General features: G+C 49.0%; 1 protein-coding gene across 5 annotated transcripts in view; it reads left to right on the top strand.

The window, feature by feature from the left end:
* The window catches only part of EVL (Enah/Vasp-like), a 163402-nt gene that overhangs the window by 101585 nt on the left and 35168 nt on the right, over window positions 1–26649 (top strand). For all 5 annotated transcript variants that reach the window (XM_060162057.1, XM_060162233.1, XM_060161871.1 and 2 more), the window contains one exon: window positions 10682–10859. In XM_060162057.1, coding sequence (XP_060018040.1) covers window positions 10682–10859 — 178 coding nt within the window. The remainder of the gene's footprint in view (window positions 1–10681; window positions 10860–26649) is intronic.

Below are 26649 nucleotides of genomic sequence, written 5' to 3'. Positions count from 1 at the left end.
ACACACCCCTCACACACACGCACCCCTCACACACACACACACACACCCCTCACACACACACCCCTCACACACACACACCCCTCACACACACACCCCCCTCACACACACACACCCCCCTCACACACACACACACCTCACACACACCACACACACACCTCACACACACACACCTCACACACAACTCACACACACCACACACACACAAAACCTCAGACACACCTCACTTCACACACCCACACCTCACACACACACACACACACACACCTCACACACCACACACACACAGACACACACACACACACACACACTGGTGGAAAATGGTCAGAGAACAACAAGGTCACGATTTAGAGTCAAAGGTCTGGGTTCAGTGTCTGGCTCTGTATTCTCATACTCCAAGGTGTAAGACCTTGAGCAAACTATCTTCTCTGAACTTCATTTTTCACAGCTGTCTTACACAGGCAGTGATCCACACCCTGCCTACCTCACTGTGTTATTGTCATATTAGAATATAAATAAAATAATAGATGTGAAACAGCTTTGAAAAATATATTGTACAAATGTGTTAGTATTATTCTCTGCCTGCATACCCATAAGTAATATAGCTGTGAAGATTTTGGGTCCACCAACCCCCTAAGTCTTACTGTGGGGGAGAAATCAAGATGATTTAAAGAATCTGGGATCATTCTCCTCCATAATAGTACATCCTGGAGAAATCAGATGAGGTAGTTTGTGAGTGTACCTGGTAAGTACCTGTGCCAATAAATACAAGGTAAGTCCACCTATGTCCGTGGTAGTCGTGTACAAATAACTCAGACAGAGTGAGCTGATGTGTCGTGGACTGAAATAGAGATGTGGAGAAAGGGCTCGTGTGGCTTCACCACAGTGACTTTGTTAGGGCCTCAGGCTCTCCCTCCGGCTCTCTTCTTAGAGATGGACAAGGACATTTTTCAGCAGTGAAATCGGCAGATCTGTAGTTCAGCATTTATGAACACCTCTGCCTTAAATAGGCAGCCCTTGTCAGTCAGCCCTGGGCTGAGCTGAGCAGCAGGTTTGCTGCTATCTTTGCAAGAATCATCGTGTTCTCAAATAGGAAAGAGAACAGAAACTGAGGACTCTGTTTTTAGTGTGTTGCCTATTGAATGGGTTTCTGCTTTTGCCAAAATAGTCCTATTAGATTTCAGATTCTTGTGGCTAAAAGGAACCTCCTCACTTCAGAACCCCTGATCAAAGGTGGTCTTTCTGACCTGGAACTCTGGGTACCTTCAGGGGCATCCCTGTCCCTTGTTGATGAGCCTTACGGATAGGCAGGTTATTCTAAAAAACCTTCTAGAAGCTGCTTCCCTGTTCTTCTAGTTCACTGATTCTGGCTCTGCCTTTTAGAGGCACACTGCACCATATGCTGCAGGATTTATAACACCTTTAGCCCCAACTATAGTGACAACCAAAAACATCTCACACATTTCCCTGACAGCCAGGGCAGTTCCACCCTGGTACTCGCCTTTGACATAAGGCGCATTATCTCAGGCAGTTCCTGAATCATAGTGGGTGTTCCCTAAGTGGCTGCTTTTATTATGACAAGTTTTCCATTCTCTTCATGCCTCTTGGTTGCCCTGCAGGGCACACTAGGAAGATACCATGGTGTGTGGGAACCAACGTGAACCTGGTTCTCGGAAGCCTCAGCTTCCTTCAGAGGAAAGCACGTGTTGGGGCTCGTTTGGGAGGAGACCTTTGCTGCGTTCAGGGAGGGACTGGCCGCCGTCCTCAGTGATCTCCTGGGGAAACTCAGAGAGACTCTGTTGCCTCAAACTTAGAGATCTTCTGGAACCTGATGGAGAAGTTACCAACATAGCCTTCCAGCTGGAATTACACGTTCATCAGACAGGCTCCTGGAACATGGTTGCAACTCTGCCCAGGTGGGTGGGACACATTAGCCAGGAACACAAAAGAGATTCTCAGTAAACCAAGGTATTAGAGAAAGTGGCAGGAAACCTGGTCCATAATAACTTTTATGGACCCAGGAGAAAATATGGATTTTCACAGGTCTGATTTCCAGTCAGTATGGATTACAAGGTCAAACATCTTAAGAGAGACAGAGATTCCTGGTCTTATAACCAGAGGGGGATATCTTACATGTTCAGTGCTCTCTATGGCTTACAGAGCACTCTTCATGTTTATTATTTCAGTCCCCCAGTAACCCCATGAGGATAATGGTATAAGAATTGTCTCCCCCGTTTTGCTAATAGGTGGACATAAAACCAGGTGATCATTTGTGGGGAAAAGGACTGGTAAGTTATAGTATCATTAGCCAGGGTCTAACCTGAATCTCACATCAAAGGTGAAGAAACCAAAAGATGTTTAGTTGAGAAGGAGTTATGGCCACTAAAAATGTTAGTGACTCTCAGGCTGAATTAATAGAAGTAGAGGCCCAGAAGGAGGGATTTTATAGTTGTGCTCTGCTCTGCACTGGTTGTACTTTCCCGTGAATGTTGGGACCAAATCTGAGTGCCGTAAATGAAATCTGTAAGGAGGAGGGCGTCCAAACTGGTGAGAGGTCTGAAAGCAGCATTATTATGTGGAACAGTTGAAGAAGTAGCAAGAGATATTTACTTGGATGGAGGTGGATGGACCTAGAGTCTGTCATACAGAGTGAAATAAGTCAGAAAGAGAAAAACAAATACCATACGCTAACACATATATATGGAATCTAAAAAAAAAAAAGTTTCTGAAGAACCTAGGGGCAGGACAGGAATAAAGACGCAAACGTAGAGAATGGACTTGACATGGGGAGGGGAAAGGGTAAGCTGGGACGAAGTGAGAGAGTGGCATGGACATATATACACTACCAAATGTAAAATAGATAGCTAGTGGGAAGGAGCCACATAGCACAGGGAGATCAGCTCAGTGCTTTGTGTCCACCTAGAGGGGTGGGATGGGGGGGTGGGAGGGAGACGCAAGAGGGAAAAGATACGGGGATATATGTATACATATAGCTGATTTGCTTTGTTATACAGCAACAACTAACATAACATTATAAAGCAATTATACTCCAATAAAGATGTTAAAAAATAAAATAAAATAAGTTTTATCCTTCAGCACTTGTCTAGATTAGTCCTACCAAAGCTTGGAGAATTAGTTTTAATGTAAAGCTGATAAGGACAGAGGTTGAAAGTAATAGAGTGGAAGAAGATGAACCTTAACAGACACTAACCAAAGAAAATGGTGTGACTATATTAATATTATACAAAGTAGACTTTAAGGCAAGAATTATTAGTGAAGATAAAGGACCTTTTTAATGATAAAAGAGTCAACTGAAAAGGATGACATAACAATCCTAAATTTGTAGGCATCTAATATATCTTCAAAATATATAAAGCAAAAATGGACAGATCTAAAGGGAGAAATAAAGGAATCCAGAAGCCTGGTCGGAGATTCTGTTCATACCTGCAAGAGACTGGAATAAGTAGACGTAGAAAATTTGAAGAGCATTATTAACCAACTTGATGTAATTTACATTTATAGAAACTACAGGCAGCCACAGTAGAATATAGTCTTCTCAAGTGTACATTGAGCATTTAACAGAACAGACTACATGCTAGGCCACAAAGCCAATCTCAACAAATTTAAAAGGATTAAAATCATACAGAGTTTTTCTTAGACCACAGAGGAATTAAGCTAGAAATCAGTAATAGAAGGATAACTAGAAAATCTTCAAATGTTTAGAAATTAAGCAGTATACTACTAAATAACCCATAGGACCAAAAAAAAAAGTCGCAGTGTAAAACTAGAAAATATTTTGAACAGAACAATAGTGAAACTGCAATGTAGCAAAACTTGTGGGATGCAACTAAAGCACAGCATATAGACAAATGTATAGCTAGAAATGCATAGCTTAGAAAAAGAATGATTGAAAGTCAGTGACCTAAGCTTCTATCTCAAGAAGCTAGAAAAAAACAAATTAAACCAACAAAAGTAGAAGGAAAAATTAAAAGCAAAACCAAAAATCTAATGAAATAGAAAGCAGATACACAATAGAGAAAAGCAAAATGTTGTAGTTCTTTTTGAAAAAAAGAGTCTAGATAGACCCACATATATATAGTCACTTGATTTATGACAAAGCCCCGTTGCACTCAGTGGGCTAAAGATGGTCTTTTCAACAGATGATGGCAGAACAATGAGATATCAATATGAAAAAAAAAACTTTATCCCTAGTTCGCACTATACCCCCAAATTAATTAAAAATCAACCTAAATATGCAAAGTAAATCAATAAAGTGTCTAGAAGAAAATTCAGGAAAATATCTTCATTATATTGAGGGGAAAATACAGGAAAATATCTTTATGACCTTGAACGGGACACACAAAGCATTAACTGTAAAAGAAAAAAAATTAAGTTGGACTTCTTTAAATTTAAGGAGTTTTCTTTGTTAAAAGGCCCCATTAAGAGAATGAAAGGGCAAGCTACAAACAGGGAGAATATACGTACGTACACACACACATACGTACATACATATATACATACATACATATGGGCGGGGAGAAAGAGAGGGAGAGAAATGAATATGACAAAGGATTCATATGAAGAATATATACAGAACTCCTACAAATCAAAAAGAAAAAAACATACAACCTCTTAAAAATGAGCGAAATGACTGGGACAGGAGTTTCGCAAAAGAGAAAAGAGCAGTGGAACAGAAGACATGGCCAGTGAGCACGTGAAGGTTGCTCTGCATCATTACCCATAAGGGAAATACAAACGAAAACTGCAATCAGAGTACTGCACGCACACCAGAAGGCTAAAATTAAAAGGATACCAAATGTCGGTGAGGATGCAGAGCAGCTGGAGTTCCCGTTACTGCTGGCGGAGGTGTCCATCAATACAGCCTGTTTGAAAAATGGTTTGCCAGAACCTAGTAAAACTCAGTGTACACCTACCCTATAACCTACTCTTGGGTACCTACCCAAGAGAAATGAGTGTCTGTGTCCACTGAAAGACCTATATGAAAATATTCCCAGCAGTTTTATTCCTGATACCCAACAGTTAGAAACTACGAGAATGTCCATCAACAGGAGAATGGATAGGTTATTTATAGTATATAAAAAAATGGAATGTTATGTAGCAATCAAAAAAAACTATATACTTATAAATGCAGTGACGCAGGTGAATCTCATAGATATTATATTGAGTGAAAGAACACAGAAACAAAAGTGAACATACCATATGAATCCATTTCTGTGTAGTCCAAGAACAGGCGAAAGTAACTGATGGTGATACTCAGAAACATGGACATCTCTGGGGAGGAGTGTATTAAATGAAGCTGATCCACACCCCTAAGTGGACTTGTAGTAATGCACATGCTCTAAGGAGAGTAAACAAGGGAATGGAACCATTGAGTAGGTACAGAGATTTTTAACTATCAGCGCTCGTAAGTTCTGTCTGTCAGTTAATGAACACTGACCACCTCTCGAGATGGTGAAGTGACAAATAGGCCATGTGTCATCTGCACATATGTCCAAAACACATTGCATGGACTCTCCTTTTTTAGAAGGCAGTTTAGAAGTTTCAGAGTAGATCTTTTCAAACAGAAAATATAAATGTTTAAATGGTCATGTCCATTGATCCAGAAATTCTGCTCATAGGAATGTTCACACAGACATATGCACAAGGATATTCAGTCCAGCATTATTTATAATATTTTCATTTTACATATGAAGAAGCTAATGCTAGTAACTTTTCCAAGTTTATTCAGCTGCAAAGTAATAAGGCCAGAATTTTAATCCTGAACCGTTTGACTCAAAACCCTCTGCTCAGTCCTTGTACCTAGTACGGTAGTTGTGTTTGGAGCAGTCGTAGACCCTTGTGGGCTATGTCTGGCTAGCAGACACAGCACTCGGTGAGCAGCCTTTATAACTCTATGCTCTAGGTGTAGATGGATCAGAAATGGTAACCCAAGAGCTGCAGTTGGAGGACAGGCCAGCCATGTGCAGCAAAGAACCCAGAGGACTTCTGGGACAGCTTTATCACACTCTCCCAATCCAGTAGCCGAAAATCTCTAAAAGTAGAGAATCGATTTCTGAGGCTCTTTAGAGGTTAGAGCTAGGACCAGAGAAGGAATTATGGGAAGAAAGATTGCAGCTCATTATGCTGGCAGTCAGAAGCAGCACAAAGTGCTAGGCTACAGGCTTGGATTCTAAATTCAGTTCTACCATTACTTACCTTGTAACCTTGGGCAAATCACTTATTCTCCCTGGGCCTCAGTTTTCCCAACTGTAAAAAGGGAGGATTGAGCTAGACATTCTGTCTGGTCTCTGAGTTCCTTACGCCACACTGTTTCTAGATTCTGGATAGGCATCCACCTCCCCCAGTTCCCGCTCCCTCTAAGTCCCCCTCTAAGAACATAGCCAACCAGAGATTTCAGATCTTAGGATTCTAAATCTCACTTCCCCAGATCATCCCCTCAAGTACCTGGAAAGATATGTGATACACTGAAGAGTCTTCTTTTATCTTGCTTCCGTATCCCTCAACCATTCTTGATATGATGTGGTTTCCAGACCTTCGTCCATTTGAAACACATCCCTCTGGCTTGCTCTAGTTTGTCAATGTCCACTAAAAGTGCAGCACCAAAACCACACAAACACAGACCTTCTGGTATAGACTTAACCGCGGCAGAAAGGAAGAGGGTCTCATCTCCCTCATTCTGGTCACTGTACCGCTATCATCGTGCCCTCTCCTCTGAAGAGCTGTGTTAACCACAAGTCACTGTGCTTCTTATCATGCATGTAGCCACAAAACCTGCAGCCCTTTTCTGACGATCTAGAGCCAAACCCAGAGAGAGAACCACCGAGGAACCTGGTTATAGATGTTGGCCAAAACTGCAGTGTCAGTATGTAACAAGTTAAGAAACTGTTGGGCTTCCCTGGTGGCGCAGTGGTTGAGAGTCCGCCTGCTGATGCAGGGGACACGGATTCGTGCCCCGGTCTGGGAAGACCCCACATGCCGCGGAGCGGCTGGGCCCGTAAGCCATGGCCGCTGAGCCTGCGCGTCCGGAGCCTGTGCTCTGCAATGGGAGAGGCCACAACAGTGAGAGGCCCGCGTACCAAAAAAAAAAAAAAACTGTTGTGTTCCTTTAGCTAATTTAGTACACGTGCTTCTCTCCCTCCGTCTCTCCCACTTGCTCGCTCTTTTTTCACTATAGGGCAATCCAAACCTACCTTCCACCTGGCTGAGACTTGGGAAAAACCTCTTGTGGGTATTGCCCGTGTTTGCTATCCTCTGGCCTTTATCCAACAGCACAGCAGGATGGAGCAGTAAATCAGAGTTCTCATCTTAGTGCCCCAGCCAGCACACAGGGTGTCTTGGCCATGTCCCCTTGCGTCTCCAAATCTTTTCCTGAGCTCTCCTTCCTGACCAGGGGGACAATAGACTGAGTTACCTCCAATTCAAGTCACAAAACTCTAGAGCCTCAAAGCCAGAGGAGATCCGAGAAATCATCTTGTACCTCTCCTAAAGCAGAATCTTTCCATTGTATCACTAACAGCAGGCCATCCAGCCCTATGTAGACTCTGCTTGCATATTTCCATCTCTGAGGACCTTAATATTTCTCAGTTAACACTTGCTGGCAGCCTGTGTGCTAGCAGCTGTGTTAAGTGGTTTCATATGCATAATTTCTCCCCCGCCCTTCCCTACCCCCCCACCACCACCTCTGGCAACCATCAATCTGTTCTCTGTATCCATGAGCTTTTTTTTTTAAGTTTCCACATACAAGATAGATCATATGGTTTTTGTCTTTCTCTGTCTGACTTCTTTCCCTTAGCATAATGCCCTTGAGATCCATCCATGTTGTCACAGATGGCTAGATTTCATTCTTTTTATGGCTGAGTAATATTCCATTGTGTATATACCACAGTTTCTTAATCTGTTCATACATCAGTGGACACTTAGGTTATTTCCATATCTTGGCTATTGTGAATAATGCTGCCGTGAACATGGGGGTGCATATATGTTTCTGATTGAGTGTTTATATTTTCTTCGGGTAAATACCCAAAAGTGGAATTGCAGAATCATGTGATAGTTCTATTTTTAACTTTAAGGAACCTCTATACTGTTTTCTGTAGTGGCTGCACCAATTTGCATTACCACTGACAGTGCACAAGGGTTCCTTTTTCTCCATATCCTTGCCAACACTTTATTTCTTGTCTTTTTGATAACAGCCGTTCTGACATGTGTGAGATGATATCTCCTTGTGGTTTTGATTTGCATTTCCCTGATCATTAGTAACGTTGAGCATCTTTTCTTGTACCTGTTAGCCATCTGTATGTCTGCTTTAGATAAATATCTATTCGGATCTTCTGCCCATTTCTTAATTGGATTGTTTCTTTGCTATTGAGCAATACAGGTTCTTTATATATTTTAGATATTAGTCCCTTATGAGATATATGTTTTGCAAACAGTTTCTCCCATTCAGTAGATTGCCTTTTCATTCTGTTGATGGCTTTCTTTGCTATACAGAAGCTTTTTAGTTTGATGTAGTCCCACTTGTTTATTTTTGCTTTTGTCACTTTTGTTTTTGGTATCAGATTCAAAAAACCATCACCAAGGCCTATGTCAAGGAGCTTACCACTTATATTTTCTTCTAGGGGCTTTATGGTTTCAGGTCACAAGTATGTGGAGATTAAACAACATGGTACGGAAGTGGGTTGAAGGAGAAATCAAAAGAGAAATTTAAAAAGTACCTGGAGACAGGGCTTCCCTGGTGGCGCAGTGGTTGAGAGTCCGCCTGCCGATACAGGGGACATGGGTTCGTGCCCCGGTCAGGGAAGATCCCACGTGCCGCAGAGCGGCTGGGCCCATGAGCCATGGCCGCTGAGCCTGCGCGTCCGGAGCCTGTGCTCTGCAATGGGAGAGGTCACAACAGTGAGAGGCCCGCGTACCGCAAAAAAAAAAAGTACCTGGAGACAAATGAAAATGGAAGTATAACATAACAGAATTTGTGGGATGTAGCAAAAGCAGTTCTGCATTCTACCGCTAAGTTCATAGCAGTCAGTGCCTACCTCAAGAAACAAAAGTCACAAACAACCTAACTTTATGCCCCAGGGAACTGGAAAAAGATGAACAAAAGAAGTCCAAAGTTAGTAGAAGGAAGGAAATGACAAAGATGAGAGCAGAAATCAATGAAATAGGACTTCCCTGGTGGCACAGTGGTTAAGAATCCACCTGCCAGTGCAGGGAACACGGGTTCGAGCCCTGATCCGGGAAGATCCCACGTGCCGCGGAACAACAAAGCCTGTGCACCACAACTACTGAGCCTGAGCTCTAGAGCCCATGAGCCACAACTGCTGAGCCCACGCGCCTAGTGCCCACGCTCTGCCACAAGAGAAGCCACCGCAGTGAGAAGCCTGCGCATTGCAATGAAGAGTAGCCCCTGCTCGCCACAACTGGAGAAAGCCCACATGCAGCAGCGAAGACCCAACGCAGCCAAGAAAGAAAGGAAGGAGGGAGGGCGGGGAAAGGAGGGAGGGAGGGAGGGGAGGGAGGAAAGGAAGGAAGGAAGGAGGTGATCATTTTAAAAAAGAAAAAGAAATCAGTGAAATAGAGACTAAAAAGACAATAGAGAAGGTCAAGGAAACTAAGAGCTGATTCTTTGAAAACGTAAACAAAACTGACAAGCCTTCAGCCAGACTCACCAAGGCAAAGAGAGCAGACTCTGTGCTCATGTTAGAATGTCCACACCACCCAAAGCAATCAACAAGATTCAACGCAATCCCTATCAAAATGCCACAGAACTAGAACAATAATCCTAAAATTTGTATGGAACCTCGGAGGACCCCAAACGGCAAAAGCGATCTTGAGAAAGAAGAGCAAAGCTGGAGACACCACACTCCCTCCCTTCAAACTATGTTACTGTAATTTTAGTTTAGTAATTAAAAACCTTAGTAAATAAAAAGCATGATATTGGCATAAAAACAGACCCAAAAATCAACGGAACAGAATAGAGAACGCAGTAATAAACCCATCAGATATGGTTTTATTAATTTATGACAGAGGAGTCAGGAGCATATAGTGGGGAGAGGACAGTCTCTTCAATAAATGGTGTTGAGAAAACTGAATAGCCACATGCAAAAGAATGGCTAGTTGTCCTTTTAACTAATAACCCATTTATTAGTGCATTCTGAGTATTAAGACGCTATGCAGAGGGCTGTGGGAGGCATAAATACGAATTAGAAAAGGCTCTCGCCCTTAAGGATCTTTATATCCAGAAGCCTCCATAAGATATGTGTCACTGGGTGACCTTCGCAGTAACCCCATTAGGTCAGTAGAGCCAGGATCATTATCCCCATTTTATAACTGGCGAAACTGAGACCCAGAAAAGTGCAGTGCCGCCTAGGGTGACATGGCTGGGAGGCAGGGCCAGGACCAGGACCCAGGGAACCTGACTCCCAGCTTAGGGCTGTCCTGTGGAGGTCACGACCACACTCTTTGTTAGTTAAATGAAATAACTAGTTTTCAAACCCTCAGTGTTGTATAGATCATGTTGAAAACCTGCCGGGTCGTGCTTTCCCCTTCTGCTGACCCCATCCCCGTCCCCCTGTCCTCTTGTAGCCCCAGGGGACACAATATCCTTGCCCCACACAGCTCACTTACCTTTTATTTATTTACACGTATTTCTCTCTCTTTTCCCTTTCAGGTTGTGATCAATTATTCAATCGTGAAAGGGCTGAAGTACAATCAGGCAACGCCAACCTTCCACCAGTGGCGAGATGCCCGCCAGGTCTATGGTTTAAACTTTGCGAGTAAGGAAGAGGCGACCACGTTCTCCAATGCCATGCTGTTTGCCCTGAACATCATGAATTCCCAAGAAGGAGGTAAGCGGGGCTCTGTCTTGGCCTGGTGCCTAGACTCTCTCTCATTCTACCTCTGCCCTCCTACAGTTCTGGCTGCCTGGGTGTCCTCGCCCTGCAGCTGCGCTGAGCTGATGCTTTGTGGGTTCTCAGAGAAACGCACTGCCTGACTCTAGATTTAAAGCTATGTTAGCAATTTGAAGGAGGAGAGAATGGCATTTACATCTTTTTTGCCCTCGGTGAGATACAGATTTGTGCTGTGTTCCTAAAGCCAAGTGTCCAGATGCATTTTACATTTGTCATCCTAATTCGATATTCTAGACACATGTTTGGCGTAGATCGGAGGGAACGAGCAAAAATGTATTCTTGTATTCAATTATGCGTATGTTTAGCACACTTTTACTCAACATTTACTGAGTGTTAGAAACTGACTAGACAGAATAGGTAACAAATGGGTAGATGGAGTCCTTTCCCTCAAGGCACTTGGTATCTTGGAGTAGATGGATTCATGAACTGCTAACTGTAACGTATTGTGATAAGTGTGCTCATAAGGTATGAGCAGGGCAGGGACTTGGGGAACACAGAAAGGGAAATAAGGGACTGCCCTTGTGGGCTGCCAAGGGAGGCTTTGAGCAGGTGGTGACATCTGAGCTGGAGTTTTGAAGGGCAAAGAGGTGGGAGTGGGCATCCCAGGCAGAGGGAACAGCAAATACAAAGGCACGTGGGCCTGAAAGCCCAGCACATGCTGGGAAAGAGAACGCTGCAGTGTCTCTGCAGACTGCGGTGCCGATAGCAAAGAGATTGGATGTGGAATTAGAAGGGTGGCACGGACTGCACAGCGAAAGGCTCCAAATTGGAAGGCTTGGGGTGTAGACAGTGGGCTGGGGGCGGCAAGGGGCGCTAGCAGAAGCTTCTGTGCAGGGCAGGTAGAGCAAAGGAGCAAAAGCACACGCGGCCGTTCTCGGAAGTTTGTAGCGTTAGCTTCAGAGGGAGGCCGCAGGCCTTCCAGGATGTTGGCATCTCGGTGGCCACAGAGACAGTCCTGCACTTTGCTGGAGATCTTACCTTGGCAGAGCATGGTAGTGAGGAACTGGGCCTCGGGGTGCCCTGCTGGCCTTGAGTCCTGGTCATTTTTCTAGGCTTCAATTTCTTTAGCTATAGGATGGGTGATATGTGGTTGTTTCTAAGTTTAAATGAAGTCGAATGTATGTTAGCAGGCTGCCTGACACGTATTAATCACCCAGTATTAGTATTTGTGGGTATTATTACTGTCACTGCTGCTGCTGCTGCTACTGCTGCCAGAATTGGGGTGGGAAGTGGAGAGACATAGTACTTGGAACCTGGAGGGAGATGGCTTTTCAATATCTATTGTGCCTGACAGGTTGGAGCTTTGGGACCCAATTTAAACCCTAGGAGAGTTTTTTTAAGAAAATAAAGAACACGTTTTGAGTATGCTTCCCGCAGGTCGTACATAGAACTGGTACTTGTAGAGTTCTGTCCCCACTGTGAAAAGGCCCCAGGGTTTGTGGATTTTCTGCTGAGAACTGGGGGTGCACAGCGAGGAACCACAGCGGTGTGAGTGATGAGTGCAGGGCCTGCCTGCAACATTGTAGGCACCAAATAACTGCGTAGTCAGCTGTCTTTTTTTCCACCCAAAAGCCTTGAGCTTCGTGGTGGAGTGAGCTGAGTTTAAGGTTTCCGATCCGACCTGCCTCACTTGCCCCGGGATGTGGGAGTTAAGCTTTATTTTATCTGTACATACAGATACATTAAGGGAGGGGAAAAGGTTTTATTTTATTCAGATGACTGATGCAAAGCAACTACTAGTTATTTTTTTAACTTCACCATAGAATCACAAGGAAATCAGCTAATCCAGCCCTCATTTTCAGATAGGAATCGTGTGACCTAGTATGAAGAAATAACTTCCCGGTGCCAGGTAGTAACTCAGATTCAGAACTGCGTCTCCTCTGGGTTGAACGGGTGTCTTTGTTGGGGTAGGGGGTGGATGTGTGCTCACGAGGTGACAGTGGCCTGACTTGAAACTTTCATCATGGATAGTAGTCACCCATCCCGGTTCCACGGCCTTTGGTGGAGGGGAGACCGTGGGGCCGCTGAGGAGGACGCGTTTTCTTCACCTGGGGTGTACTGCACTGTACCGTACAGAAACCTGAAGTGTGAGCTCGATGAGCTTGTACAAGTGCATATGCAGAACCCCTGCCAGGCCCTGACAGGGACCAAATCCCTCCGCCCCCTCCCAGGAAAACCAGGATGTCAAGTTCTGTGACAACAGAGCACTCTTACCTGTGTTCGAACTTCGTGTAAATGGATCATATAGTGTGTACGTCGGGGCCTGATTTCTGTCCCTCGACATTACGTCTGAGAGACCCGCCCCTGGACCCATGTGTCTCTGCAGCCGGCTCTGTCACTGTGGAGTGCCACTCCACGATACGGCTGTGCCACCCTGACCTGTAGTTCAGGCCTCAGAGCGCGGGCAGGGCACAGCAGCCTCTCCACCAGCTACCGCAGGAGGCCTCTGCTGCAGGATAATAGTGAGGCTTCTATCAGATCCCCTCTGTATTGGCAAACTGTGTTCTACCCTCCTCGGTGCAGTGGACCCTTGAACCAACACGGCTTTGAACCAAGTGGTCCACTGACAGTGGTTTCTTTTCCATGAATGCGTCTCCGGCCCTACATGATCCGCAGTTGGTCGCATCTGCGGGTGCAGAACCGTGGACATGGAGGCCAGCTGTGCAGTTACACGCAGGTTTTCACCCATGCAGACTCAGAGCCCAACCGCCACGTTGTTCCGGGGTCAAGTGTAGTGAGAAAAGCATGTGTTCGGAGGCAGTGAGATCTTATACTAAGTCTTTGCTCTGCCACCTGTGGCCTTGGGGTAATAAACCCTACTTCCTAGGGTTGTCATGAGGGTTAAGTTTAAAATGTTTATAGAGTACTTAGTGTATCGTGCCTGGTATGGAATAAGAGCGTGAATAATACTGGTTCTTTCCCCTTTGGTCCTGTTGGATTTGCTTATCTTCTGTAGGCTTCAGCATCCTTATTTGTAAGATGGGGTCATAAGTCCCTCTTCCAGAGTTGTGGAGAGGATTCAGTCACCCGGCATGGGGCCTGGCACCTCCTAAGTGCCCGCCTCTGCTCCCTCCTCTCCTCACTGGCATGTCCTGTTCTGTGCTAGGCATCTGGGGCTCGGACCATCGGATCGTGGACTTCCTGAGACTCACTGTCTCATCAGCATGTCCCACCTCCCCCTCATGCGTGAGCGACACTAGTGTGGCCTCCTGGGGTCCAACACACCTGGCAGACACAAGATGCTTAGGTACAAACCTGAGAGCAAAGGAGAGCAAATCGTGGCCGCCCAGTCTTCACACCTCTTTCTCTTACCTGATTCTCACCACAGCCCTGGGAAGTGAGTCCCCAGACAACATGGCTGGGTTAGGAGGCCGGGGCTCAAGAGGGGAAGGGGCTTCCCTGGATGTACACCCAAGACTTGACCTACTCTCGCAGTTTGCACCCTCTGTGTGCTGAGGACAGGTCACGACTCTGTTCTTTCTTTGTTCCTTCCTGCCTGTCACCCTGGTGAAACCCATTGTTCAGCCAGAGTTCTTGACATTATTCTGGAGAAAGAACGGGCACAACAGAGTAATGTTCTCGCTGCCTGACTTCTACGTGGAAGAAAGAGGAGAGAGTCAGACCCTTGAGAGATCTGTTTTGCTGGCCTTGTTCCTTGGTACCCACAAAACCTGTCTTTTTATGCCAGTGAGTTTTGGATACTCATTCTTCAACTTCAGGCCCAACCTAGGGAACCTAAAGCCAACCTAGCAAGTCAAATCAACAAATTAAATAATGGTCCTGTTGCTTGGTGCTTTCGGTTCCCTGGGTAGGCACAGGAGTGCAGAGCTGGCTCAGGGTTCTCTTGGGACCCACAAGGCTCTGGGTTCAGGGGTTATCTCAGTGGATAGGGGGACAGTCAGCCCCTGGGTTCTTGGGGCTTTTTCTATAGAAATTGGCACCTGGAGGTAGTTTGGGGTGTGGGGAGGAGCCGTCCGTCTCCTAATGCGCAGCCGTCTTCTGCGTGAAGGAGGAGTGCCGACATTGGCGGAAACGGGGCCTCCCTGTGGGTACCGCTCCGTGACGAGGTGTGATGGCCGCGGGTGGTGTGTGTGCTTAGGGGGACTCAGAGTGGGGCTTCTGTGGTCTAGTTGGATGGCAGAGAAAATGACTGTAGTAATAATAACATCTAGGCTTCCTCTGCAAAGCCCAGGATTTTTGTTTCTTACCAGGATCTTCTCCCACATGCCCCTTCCCTGCCCTTCTTGAGGGAAGGGGCTCCCACTAACCAGGCAGCCCCACAGGTAGGCCTCAGCTGGCTAAGAAAGGACTTCTTATACTCTAAAGAGCCTGTAATTTGGCTTTTATTTCCCACAGGTTGTCAGGCCGGCTACTGTTAGACACATTTATTCAGATGGGGGCTTGGGGTTAAAAGAGGTGACATGTCTGCCAGAATCTTCCATGGAACTGAGACTCAATTTTAGGGCTTCTGCTTTGAACAAAATCCAGTGTTTTTTCTACAACTCTGCAGGGCCTCAGTAGGTCAGAGGGGAGGGTCAGCCAGCCGTGGGCCCAGCCTGAGCCCACAGCTCCGGGTGGGCTTCTTGCTCTGGGGATCACAGGGGCTTGGTCAGGGCAGTGAGCATGGCTCATGGCACGTTACAGCTGCTACAGAAAGAGGACCGAGGACGCGGGCCTCGGCGCCGGCAGGTCTGCACCGTCTCAGCTCCCACCCCACTGATGCACGTACCTGGACTCCCTGCGGCTGCTGTCCTCAGTGGGCGCGCACCACCGTCTGGTAAAGCCGCCAGCTGTCAGGCAGGGCAGCAGTGTTTACAGGCTATACTTGGCCACCCGGCCCAGCTCAGCTTCCCTCCCCGCTGCAGTTCATTCTCTTAGCAGACTTCAGTTCACAGTTTAGTGGCCTTGTAGAGGCAACTGCTTCCATATGCTTCCATGTGAGCCTGCTTCTGACCTTAAACAGGTCATTTCTCTGGGGGCCCCAGTTTCCCCATCTCTGAAAGGAGGGATACAGACTTGATCAAGCTCTCTACAGGTCCTTCTAGCCCTAACGGTTTAGGTTTTATGTATATTGTCTGGACAGAGTGAATGCTAGTTCACTGCTTACAGATGTGGTCACTGTGGCCGATGCTAGAAGCAGGAAAAGCCCTGTGTAGAAACGGGACGGAAGAATGTCCTTCTTTACTTCCCGAAGGACCTAGCACGTCCGGGAGGCAGCATTCCTCATCATCCGTAGTCCTTGTTTATAACTGAAAAATAGAAAATACAGACCAGCAAACAAAAAATTATCTCTGATCCTAAAACCCAGAGATGACTGCTGTTAACGCTTACGTAGCCTTCCAGAGTTTTCTGCGTTCACATATGACTGAAGAGCTATTCCCCAGAAATAGTCTGTATGTACTGTCTTGTAAGCTTTTCTCACTTGGCACTATGGTACGCATGTCCTTCTGTACCAAGGAAGTCGGATCTCCTCACCATTTAAGTGGCCAGAGTGTTGCACTGAGTACCATATAGAGATGTTACTACAATTTAACCAGCCTTCGGCTTGTAAGTAAGTTGTCCACATTTTTCACTACTATATTCGTGTAACAGAGGGCTGTTACAGGCTCTCAGGCTCTCTTGTATGTTTATATGTTAATTTGTATGTATGCTTTGTGTCTCATGTTCATCTTTACACACTTGTCCGATTATATCTTGGGATATTTCTGAGTCAAACAATACATACATTTCTAAAGCTTTGACGTATCTTGCTGAATACACCTTCCGGAATGAGAGTACTGGTTTGTACTGTGTCCGGGCCAGTCGATGGTCACCCACTGCTGAGCCTGCACCAGGACCAGGCCTTAGTACTCCTGTAATCTTAGCAAACACAAGAGAAGGGAAAACGTATCATTTTAATTTGCGTTTTTGTTTACTAGTATGATGACCATTCTTCATATGCTAATTTGAGATTTCATTTTTCCCATTATTTTCAGGAGTATCTTTAATTAAGTGCAGTACAACACGCAGGGCTGCAAACCTCCTGCGCCTTTAGTCACGTCTGCATAATTTCCCACTCCCACAGCAGGTGCGTCCTCTAATGACCAAGAGATCTTTTATTTCCTTTGGCAAATGAGTGGAGGCAGCCTGCTCTCATGTAGTGTGTTTCAGGCTCACGACAGATAATAAATCCACCTCCCTCGCCCGGCTGCTGTGGAGTAGTGTTACTTCATCTGTATCTTAGGAGTTGTTGTTATTCATGCTCGGCTGCATAGACGTAGAAGAAAACATTCACTTTCATCCTCTTTCATTCCCTGGAACTTTACTTCTGCTGGAGGAACTTCTTTCTGTTTAGAATCTAGAACCATGTCAGTAGGTCAGAGAGGTTCCTTGGCTGTTCCTTCATCTGGCTTCCTAAAGCAGGGAGGGGGTCTAGGAGTTAGAAGACGCTAGCTGTCAGGTGTCTGGGTGCCTGTCTGAGAAAGCGTTTCCCTGAATGAGTCACTCGGTAACATGAAAAAGAAGAATGGCTCTTTTGTTGGAAAAGCAAATGTGTAGATAAATAATTCCCTCATTAACCTATATTTAGAAATAAATTTAAAGATGGGAAGGATCTTAGAGATACTTAGCCAAGTTTTTTTTCCAAAAAAACTGGAGGGCTTCCCTGGTGGCGCAGTGGTTGAGAGTCCGCCTGCCGATGCAGGGGACACGGGTTCGTGCCCCGGTCCGGGAAGATCCCACATGCCGCGGAGCGGCTGGGCCCGTGAGCCATGGCCGCTGAGCCTGCGCGTCCGGAGCCTGTGCTCTGCAATGGGAGAGGCCAGAACAGAAAAAAACTGGAGTTTTTTTTGTTTTTTGGTTTTGCTGTTTGGAGCTACTTCTCTGGTTGAAGGGGGAGGACAGAGGGGAGCTGGCCTCCCCGAGGGCTCTGTGGCAGCTCCGGAGAGCACAGACCTCGGCGGGTGGTGCCAGCACCCGGCCCGTGCACCTGCTGCCGCGCCCCACGGCCTCCTGTCTCGGGCGCTACAGCCAGCACCCTCGGCCCTGCACATCCCCTCTGCCGGGGCACTTACGTGGTTTACTCACAACACCTCTGTGGGGTCTGCTTCCCCGCCACCTTACTGGTTCTACTGGTGGTAGGACCGGTGTAGCCTTAGTCACCAGCCATTTTCCAGGAACAGAGCCGGAGAGGCACACAGGGAGCTCAGGAAATGCGTGTGAGAAGCAGCAGCCTTTTTGACTTCCTGAATCTCAGGAGCCCAAGTTCTGTTCTTCTGGGCTAGGACTCAGGAGGTCTGGCTCCGGTCGTGGCTCTGCTCCTCACATGTGCCCTCGATCAGCGCAGTGACGTCCATGGGCCTCAGCTTCCTCGTCTGAAACATGCAGTGCTGGTTGTCCTCCAAGGTCCCCCCAGGCCAGAGGCCCTCAGAGCCCTTTGTGTGTGGTGCCCCGTCGGCTCTGCGGAGGAAGAGGCCACGGTGGCCCGGAGGTTAGCAGACCTGGGTGCTGCCCGCCTGCATGCAGCCTGGGCAAATCACCTCCCTTTTCTGTGCCTCGGTTTCTCCATCTGTAAGATGGGCAGATTCTGAGGCGTTCAGCGCAGCACGACGCATGAAAGGCTGTGATGGTGACCAGCCAAGCCCCGTCCGACTAAGGCAGAGGCTCCCCCAGCACAGCGTCTGGGTTCCCCGGGAAGCTCCGCCCTCGGTGGGAAGAGCCTGGCCTGGAGGTCGGGCATCTGCTTGTTGGCCAGCTCGGCCGCCACCATGCCTGTGGCTTCAGGCGTGTCTCCTCTGCTGTGCGGGCGTCGGTGCTTAGGCTGGACTAGTCAGGTGGTTCTAACAGGGACAGTGTGGGAGCGGAGAGGAGGCATTTGGTGGCCGGTGGACAGAGGGCCAGGAGCACTGGACGCATCACGGTGCGCTGGGCAGCCCCGCGTGATCCCGTACTGTCCTGCGTGTCCCACCAAACACATGGAAGCAAGGAACTTAATTATCTGAGACAGAACTTTACTGTGCTGCAAGAAGAAGCACTCCTTTTTTTTCTTTTTTAAATTAAGTTATTTATTTATGTTTGGCTGCGTCGGGTCTTCATTGCTGCACTTTCTCTAGTTGCAGCGAGCGGGGGCTACTCTTCGTTGCAGTGCACGGGCTTCTCATCGCGGTGGCTTCTCTTGTTGCAGAGCACAGGCTGTAGGTGTGCAGACTTCTGTAGTTGTGGCACGTGGGCTCAGTAGCTGTGGCTCGCAGGCTCTAGAGCACAGGCTCAGTAGTTGTGGCCCACGGCCTTAGTTGCTCCATGGCATGTGGGATCTTCCCAGACCAGGGCTCAAACCCGTGTCCCCTGCATTGGCAGGCGGGTTCTTAACCGCTGCGCCACCAGGGAAGCCCCTCCTTTTTTTTTTAATACCGGTTCTAGTATGTGCTGAATTTTCTAGGAATGCAGCCACCCCAGTTCAAAAGACAATTGTGCTTTAGTTTGTTTGTGACTTTACCAAGAGTTGTTTTCTCTTTTGGAAAATCTTATCTCCAGCGTTATTGCTGGTGAGATACACACACAGCACCGCATTATTGAAACCGCTCGTGTCAGTAGTGGCCACTGTGTGTCTGGGGGCGGTGCCGGCACCTGACTGACGATGTCTCCTACTGTAGTTGTCTGAGCTGTTACGTGGTGCAGTGTTGTCTTATTATTGGTTACTTCTCTCTCTTCTCTCCTTTATTATTTTTTTCTAATTTATGTAGGTAGGTTATATAATCTTTAGATTTCACTTCAGTATAATACAGGGAGTGTTATAAAATGTTTGTAATAAAAAGGGCCCATTGAGTCTGAAAGGAAGGGCTAGAAGTTCTGTAAAAACGAGACGAGTTCGGTCTTCGTCACGTCTGGTATCTCCTTGGGTCGTCACCTAACAGTGCCGGCTGGATAAGGGAGGCTGGGATCTGAACACTGTTCCTCTTCTCCTCCAGAGACAAGCAGGAGAGGCAGCGGGGCCCCCGGGAGGTGGGGGGTGGGCGGGGAATGTACATTTTGGAGCCAGGGTACCGCGGTGTGAAGGAGAGCCACGCATTCCTCCCGCCTCTCCTCCGAGCACGCCTGTGCTCCGGCACCGCGTCCCTCCGACAGCGCACCAAGCGGTCCAAACACTGCCTGCAGGCAGCATCCCACAGGCTACGGGCTCAGCCCCAAAAGACCGCCCCCACCCCCTTCAGGAGCCCATCACCTGTGCTTCTGACCAACAGGCCATGAGTCAGAGGGGCCTGTGCCCTCCTCAGGTTCAATTAATTTGCTAGAGTGGCTTGCAGAACTCAGAGAAATGTCTGACTTACTGGATTACCGACCAGTGTATTAGAAAAGGATGGAACTCTGGAACAGCCGGATGGACGAGATGCACGGGGCCAGGCGAGTGGGACGGGCCCAGAGCTTCTGTGCCCTCTCTAGGCAGCACCCTCACCAGCCTCCACATGTCCACCAACCCAAGATCTCTGAGCCCCATCCTTTTGGGTTTTTTATGGGGGTTTCATTACATAGGCCACAGGTGATTGAACCCAATCTCTAGCCAGTCTGCCCTCCGTAGAGGTTGAGGACGTGGGGACTGAAAGTTCCAGCCCTCTAATCAAAAGTCACTGTATTAACATCAGCTCAAGAGTGGTTGAAAGGGCCTGTTCGAATACACCCATTTCACCTCCATGCTCTGCAGCTGTTTCAGGAATTGAGAAGGAGACTAAATGTTGTCACGAAAGATGCCCCTTCGGCTCCTGTTTAGGAAATCACAAGGGTTTTAGGAGCTATATGCCGGGAACAGTGTACGAAGACCAAATATACATTTCTTATTATAAATCACAGTATCACCCTTGGGTTCAAATTTCTGCTACTCACAAGCAGTGTGACCCTGACGAGCCACTTCGTCTATAAAATGGATAGAATAATACCACTGATGGCTGGAGGATCACCCCACACAATTCCTGTGTGACACCTGTACCTGTAGGTGTCCGGTAAATAAAGCTTGTTTCCTCCAGGCCTCTGCACTGCCCCCCTCACAGGCACTGCTGTTCCTTGTCAGCAGAGGAGCGCTCTTTCATTAAACTGGGTTCTCTCGGAACTTCCCGCAGTCACTGTCTAGTGACTTTCCTTGTTCCTGAAGGGTAGGGCCCTGGTGGCACCGGATGCGAGGCCCCAGGCTGATGGCCTCCAGCCCTCTGGCGGGAGTGGGCTTTTGAGAATCATCTTCCCCCTCCAAGCCTCCACAGGTGTGGAGGACAGATGGTGGAGGCCCGGCCAGCACTGATGTGGGACCAGAGAAGGGCTCAGACGTCAGGGTGCTGGGCTTCCCTTTTGCAGCTGGGACCCGGTGAGGGGAGGGACTTGTGCGGGTTGCACAGCACATGGGGCAGAGCTGGCGCCTGCACCCAAGCCTCCTCCCGCTGTCCCACATCACGCCCATTCCTTCCTAAAGAAGGATTTTCCCTGGGACCCAGACCCAGGGTGGGGCTAGGAAGAGAGCTGTGGAGCCTGGAAGGCGGGGCTCGGGAGCGCTGGAGAGCTTGGCTTGTCCGTGTTCTCTCCAGTGACATCCAGTCCACCCTCCCAGTGGGCAGAGTCATGCTGTCCTGTAGCTCACTCAGAGTGGGAAGACCCCAGACCAAAACTGAGGGTCCCCTCCTCCATTCCCGCTAAGACCTCAAGAAACTCTTCAAATCCGAAGATGCAGCGACCCTCAACTCATCCCAGAGTCATAGACGCTCCCAGTAGGTCACCAGCAGTGATGAGGGGAGGGGGCCAATGTCATGTGCATGTGACCAAGCCTGAGTGTGCCGGGAAGAGTGGAAGAGACGGCCCAGAGGGCACCCCACGGCATGTCGGGCCTTCCGCACAGACTGCCAGGGTCTGGGGCCCAAGAATGCTTCAAGCAGGAGACCATTAAAGCCAGCACTGGAGGCGGGAGTCCGTTTCCCCAGAACCTTAGGGCTTCTGGAGCCTCCGGAGGGGTGCTGGGAGGACCTGTGTCCCAGTGCCTGGGCTTCTAGGGCAGGACCGTGAAGTTGCATTCACAGGGGAGAGGCCAGGAGCAGCCCTGCTGCTGTAGGCTGTCAGACCTTGGGCAGGACTCCTCCCAGCCTCAGCTTCTTCATCTGTAAAATGGGGTGGTCATGCCTACCTCAGATGAGATCATGGGTGTACAGCAAAGCATGGTGCTGGTGGCAGGAGTTCTGAAGACTGGCTGGCTTGTCACGAGCAGGAGGTAACACCTCAGAGCATCCAGGCTCCGTGGGAGTGTGGCTTTCCTTTAAAGGCCTTGGGCTCAGGATTACATGCAGGAATGCCTCAGAGTGTTAAAGCCTGATGCTGGCGCTGGGCAGGGAGGGGCACAGGGGCTTGCCTGGTCAAAGGCAACTTTGCTTACAGTTTGGAGTTGAATGCAGTGAATTTCAAACTGTCTGTGTTGTAGAGTTCGAGGGGTTCACCAGGCATGTCCTACCCTCACCCTGATGACAACCAGAATAGTTCCACTTTATCTTTTGGGACTCTGCAAAAAAGGAAAAGGAGCACCTGGTAGCTTGGTGCAAATCCACACGGGATGAGTTAAAGCGCGTCTCTCAGAACATAGCGGTGTGGCCTTTTGTTACCTGGTTTGCTTGTGATAACATCATTCGTTGGTGCATTTCAAGCTGGTGCTAGTGATGAATGTTCCCCCAGTCTTTCCAATGTCCTTAACCGCTGCAGCGTCAGCTCCCACAGGAGGGCGCCCAGGCCAGGGGCCTCTCCTGAAGAGTGAGGCCCGGAGCCGTTTCCTCTCACTGCCCCACCTCCCGGCTTCGTAGAGCCGGGGCTGGATTCTGCTTTTCATAAACCTCTTTTCTTCTTAAAATTACCTGCTTTTTTCTCCTAAGGAAAAAAGCTGTTTTCACCTCCCTCCTGCGGAGGCCGTGGGCACTTTCTATCCCCGACAAAGGGTCACTGAGGACACCCGTTCCCTGAGGCTCCGCGTCATCTCCTGCCTGCCCCCTGGTGGCCGCTTCCTGCGCACCAGCCCCCGGGGCGTCCTACCACCTGCACCCACAGTGACTCACCAGGGCACCTTCCCCAGAGCCCCCCCACCCCCAGCGTACCCTCCTGTCCCCACTCTTCTGAGCCCCACTCCTTCTGCGGGACCCTGGCTCTGCAGACAAAGCCGTTTCCGGCCACCGTGGCAGGGTGCCCCGCTCCTTCCCCGCACTCCCACGGTGCTCATTTACGCCTCCATCGCGGGGGTTAATGCCACCTAGCGTGTCGTATTGTTCTCAGCATGTGCGTTCGGTCAGGCCGGGAAGTCAGAAAGTGTCCTGTTTGTCTCTGGACCCTCAAAAACCAGCACACTGTCTAACTGACAAGCTCTGGCTGCATCCATACAGGTGGGGGGGGGCAAACCAAGACCCGGGGACTTGCCGGTCTTGAGACCTCCAGCCCCATATTGCGACTGCACTGGATGGTCTATCCTGACGCGGGCGTGCACTGGGCCCGACCCCAGACCCCAGCCTCACGTGTGTTGTCCTCGTGCTTCGTGCTTGGGCTGCGAGCCACAAGGCACCCTCCCCTCCCCTCCCCTCCCCTCCCCTCCAGGGGCCTCCTCCTGCCTCTCAGCACATGGTCATCCACTTGGTTTGAGCTCGCTATTTGCTCATCTAGACTGTGAGCCCGTCGAGGGCAGGAGCCCCGAAGAAGGGCCAACACGACCCAGGTGTTTGGACAGTAGGTGAGCTCGCTGGTGCGGTCACACATCTGTCTGTCTGTCTGTCCCTCACGTGGCCTGATGCTTCCTGCCGTCACGCCATCCTCTGCAGACCAAGACGACGTTCCTGGACCAGCACCACTTTTGGAACTGGGCGCAAGGCGAGGGGTGCTATCTGTGATTGAGGGACATGGCACATAGAATTGTCTCACACAGAAATCGCACCCGTCACCTTGGCCCGCCTAGCAGCACCCTGAACCGAGGAATACGCCTTCCCCAGCCAGCAGCCGTGTTCTCACCGACCTCCAGCTCTTTGTGGCCCTGGGGTACACGTGTATCGGACGTGGAGTCAGGCAAGTCTGGGTTCGTGCACTGCTCGTGCCAAGGGTGTGCCCTCGGGCAAGTCACTTCAGATTTCTGAGACTCAGTTTCTCCATCTGTACACTGGGTTTACTACACCTACCTCACAGGGTTGTTGTGAGGATAACATGAGATGATGTTTGTGCAAGTTTTTTGTCACCTGTAAATTACTATAACAATACGAAGTTACTTTTTTTTTTTTTTTTTTTTTAGTATTTGAAAAGTTAACTAACATATCAACTCCCGTGGTGATGCCTTGGGAGACACAGGGAGGCCGGGCTGCTTGGGCTGGGCTGGTGAGTTCAAGTCAAGGGTCCAAGGAGAGGCTGTGCCTGACCCTTGGGGTCTCCCTCTGCACCTTGGCAGTACTTTGTAGCCTTCTTGGGACCCCTGATTTCTGAGCATCCCAGCAGCAGCCTGCTGCCATCATTGTCTTCCTTTAAAGCACTGCTGGTTTGTGTGTAGCTCCCATCCCGGAGAAGGAGGACCGCCTTCCACCGGCCCCAGGGTCATCTCCCTAACGCTGATGGGAGGACTTCTTTGGGGCTTTTCGTTTTCCTTAGATCTGACCTGGGTACCACATGCTCAGTCGGGGCTTGAGCTCCTGAATGGTCCATTATGGATGCCCGCCTCGCCAGTGCCCACCAAGTACATCTCGCGTAGGGTCGTGGTGAGCAGCCTGTGGTCAGCACAGCGACTGACAGATGACACAGACTCTGGGGCAGAGGACAGAGTGCCAGGCCCGTGCTCCAGGCCCTGTCACACAAGAGCCTGTGAAACCTTGAGCAAGCCGTTTCATCACCCCGAGCCTCAGTTTCCTCATCCTTAAAGGTGGTTATAATAACCACCTGCAAAGTTGCTGTGAGACTCAAATGATAACATAAGTGGGAATGTGACTTGCAAGCTGTAAAGCACCCTAAGAATGCAAATTGTCATGCTTGCCCCTGGAGCACCCCATCCCAGGACACTGTCTGAGATCTCAGCCCTCAGAAACGGCCAGAGTCCTCACTGGTGTGGGAAGAAACAGTGACGTGCCCGGGGGCTGGCCCACATGCTCCTCGAGGAAAGGAACGTGTCTTTTGTTGTACCTGTCCCGCCTGGTCTCATTGGGTCCCCTGGCATCCTCCTGAGACTGTCGGGGACAGGTTAGGAATTCCTGTCCCCACTTTAAGGCTGAAGAAACAAAGGCTCACAGCAGTGATTCGCCAAAGGCTACACTAGTGAGTGACAGAGCCCAAGTCTCCGATTCAAAGTCCAGGCCTTTGCCCAGTGAGCCAGATGGCCTGTCAAAGAGATCCCAGTCAGCTGGTGGCCTCCACACTTTCTAAATCATAACCCAGCTTGATCACAGGTTGATTATTATGGGCATTTAACCTGGCCCATCTTTATATCGAAATGCCTACTTCTTCTGAAATAAGTCAAAAGTTAATTAGCATCCATTTTCTTTTTTCTCAGCATACTTAATATCTTTCCTAAAGAATGATAATTTCCAGGTCAGCCTTCTGCCAACTTTAGCTCATATAGGATAAGAGCCAGCTCAAACATTTTAGTAAGTGACCATCCCAGGGACGCAGAAACCCAGGTGGTGGACTTGGATGTAACTTGCAGCTTCTAGAGTGGACAGGGTGTGAGCATTTGAGACCCTGCCCCCCACCCGCTTGTCAGCTGCCTGCCTTCATTCATCATTTATTCATTCAACAAACGACTGGGCTTTCACAGTGGACACCTACTTGATTTGCCTGCTTCTGCGCTTAGTCTGTTCTCCACACACAAGCAGATTGATCTTTCCACGTCTAGGTCAAGCCAGGTTGAGCCTTGCTCAGGGCTCTCCAGAGACTTACAGTCTGACCCAGAATCAAATCTAAACCCTGACCGAGGCCCGCGTGGACCGCCCTGGCCCTGGCTGCCTTGCTCATTCACTTCCGCCCCACTCTCTCCCTTCCCACTTACTTCCGATCACAGCGGCCTCCTGGTCGCCCCCCGATTGTGCCACACGTGCCCCTTCACCCCGATGTCCCTTCTGTCTGGAATGCTCTTCCCTCCGAGTAACCCATGGCTCACATGACGCCTCGTCAGGGAGGCAGGACCCACACACCTGCCCCTTCAGCTCTTCCTGCTGCGTTCCTCCTGTTACGTGCTACCGTGTTGCCTGTCTTTCCTCTCGAGAACCAAGGGCCCAGGAGAGCAGTTTGTGTCCACGGCTGTATCCCCAGTGCCGCGCACAGTGACGTTTGTGTGATGGATGAAGGACCAGGCATATCCTGGGCCTGTTCTGTTATTGGCCATGCACCAGCGCACAGAGAGGACCAAGACACGGTTCCCACGTCTGCAGAGCTCAGTCAGGCAGAGAAGAGGGACTTGGCAGTACAGTGTGGCCAGTGCGGAGACAGAGGGAAGTAAGTCCAGGGCCTCGGGAGCCTGAGATGCGGGGACAGGGCTCCAGGAAAGCCTCTGCAGAGGGCATGCTGGATCTGGGGCTTCAAGGATGGATAGAAGTTTGCCAGTTAGAGAAGAGAGAGGACAGTCAGGTGAGGAAGCCGCGCGTGCAAAGGCACAGAGACGTACTTGAGCCTTTCACGGGGGCACTTCCCACCCTGGACGGGTGTGGGGGAATCGGTGAGGCTTGCGGAACAGCCAGGGCCAGGTCTTGAAGGGCCTAGACCTTCCCCTCGAGCCCCAGGC

Source organism: Lagenorhynchus albirostris, chromosome 1 (assembly GCF_949774975.1).
Source record: "Lagenorhynchus albirostris chromosome 1, mLagAlb1.1, whole genome shotgun sequence".
In the NCBI taxonomy this organism is placed as follows: Eukaryota; Metazoa; Chordata; class Mammalia; order Artiodactyla; family Delphinidae; genus Lagenorhynchus; species Lagenorhynchus albirostris.
The sequence above is the reverse complement of the archived record's forward strand: the minus strand, read 5'-3'. Positions and strand labels throughout refer to the sequence as shown.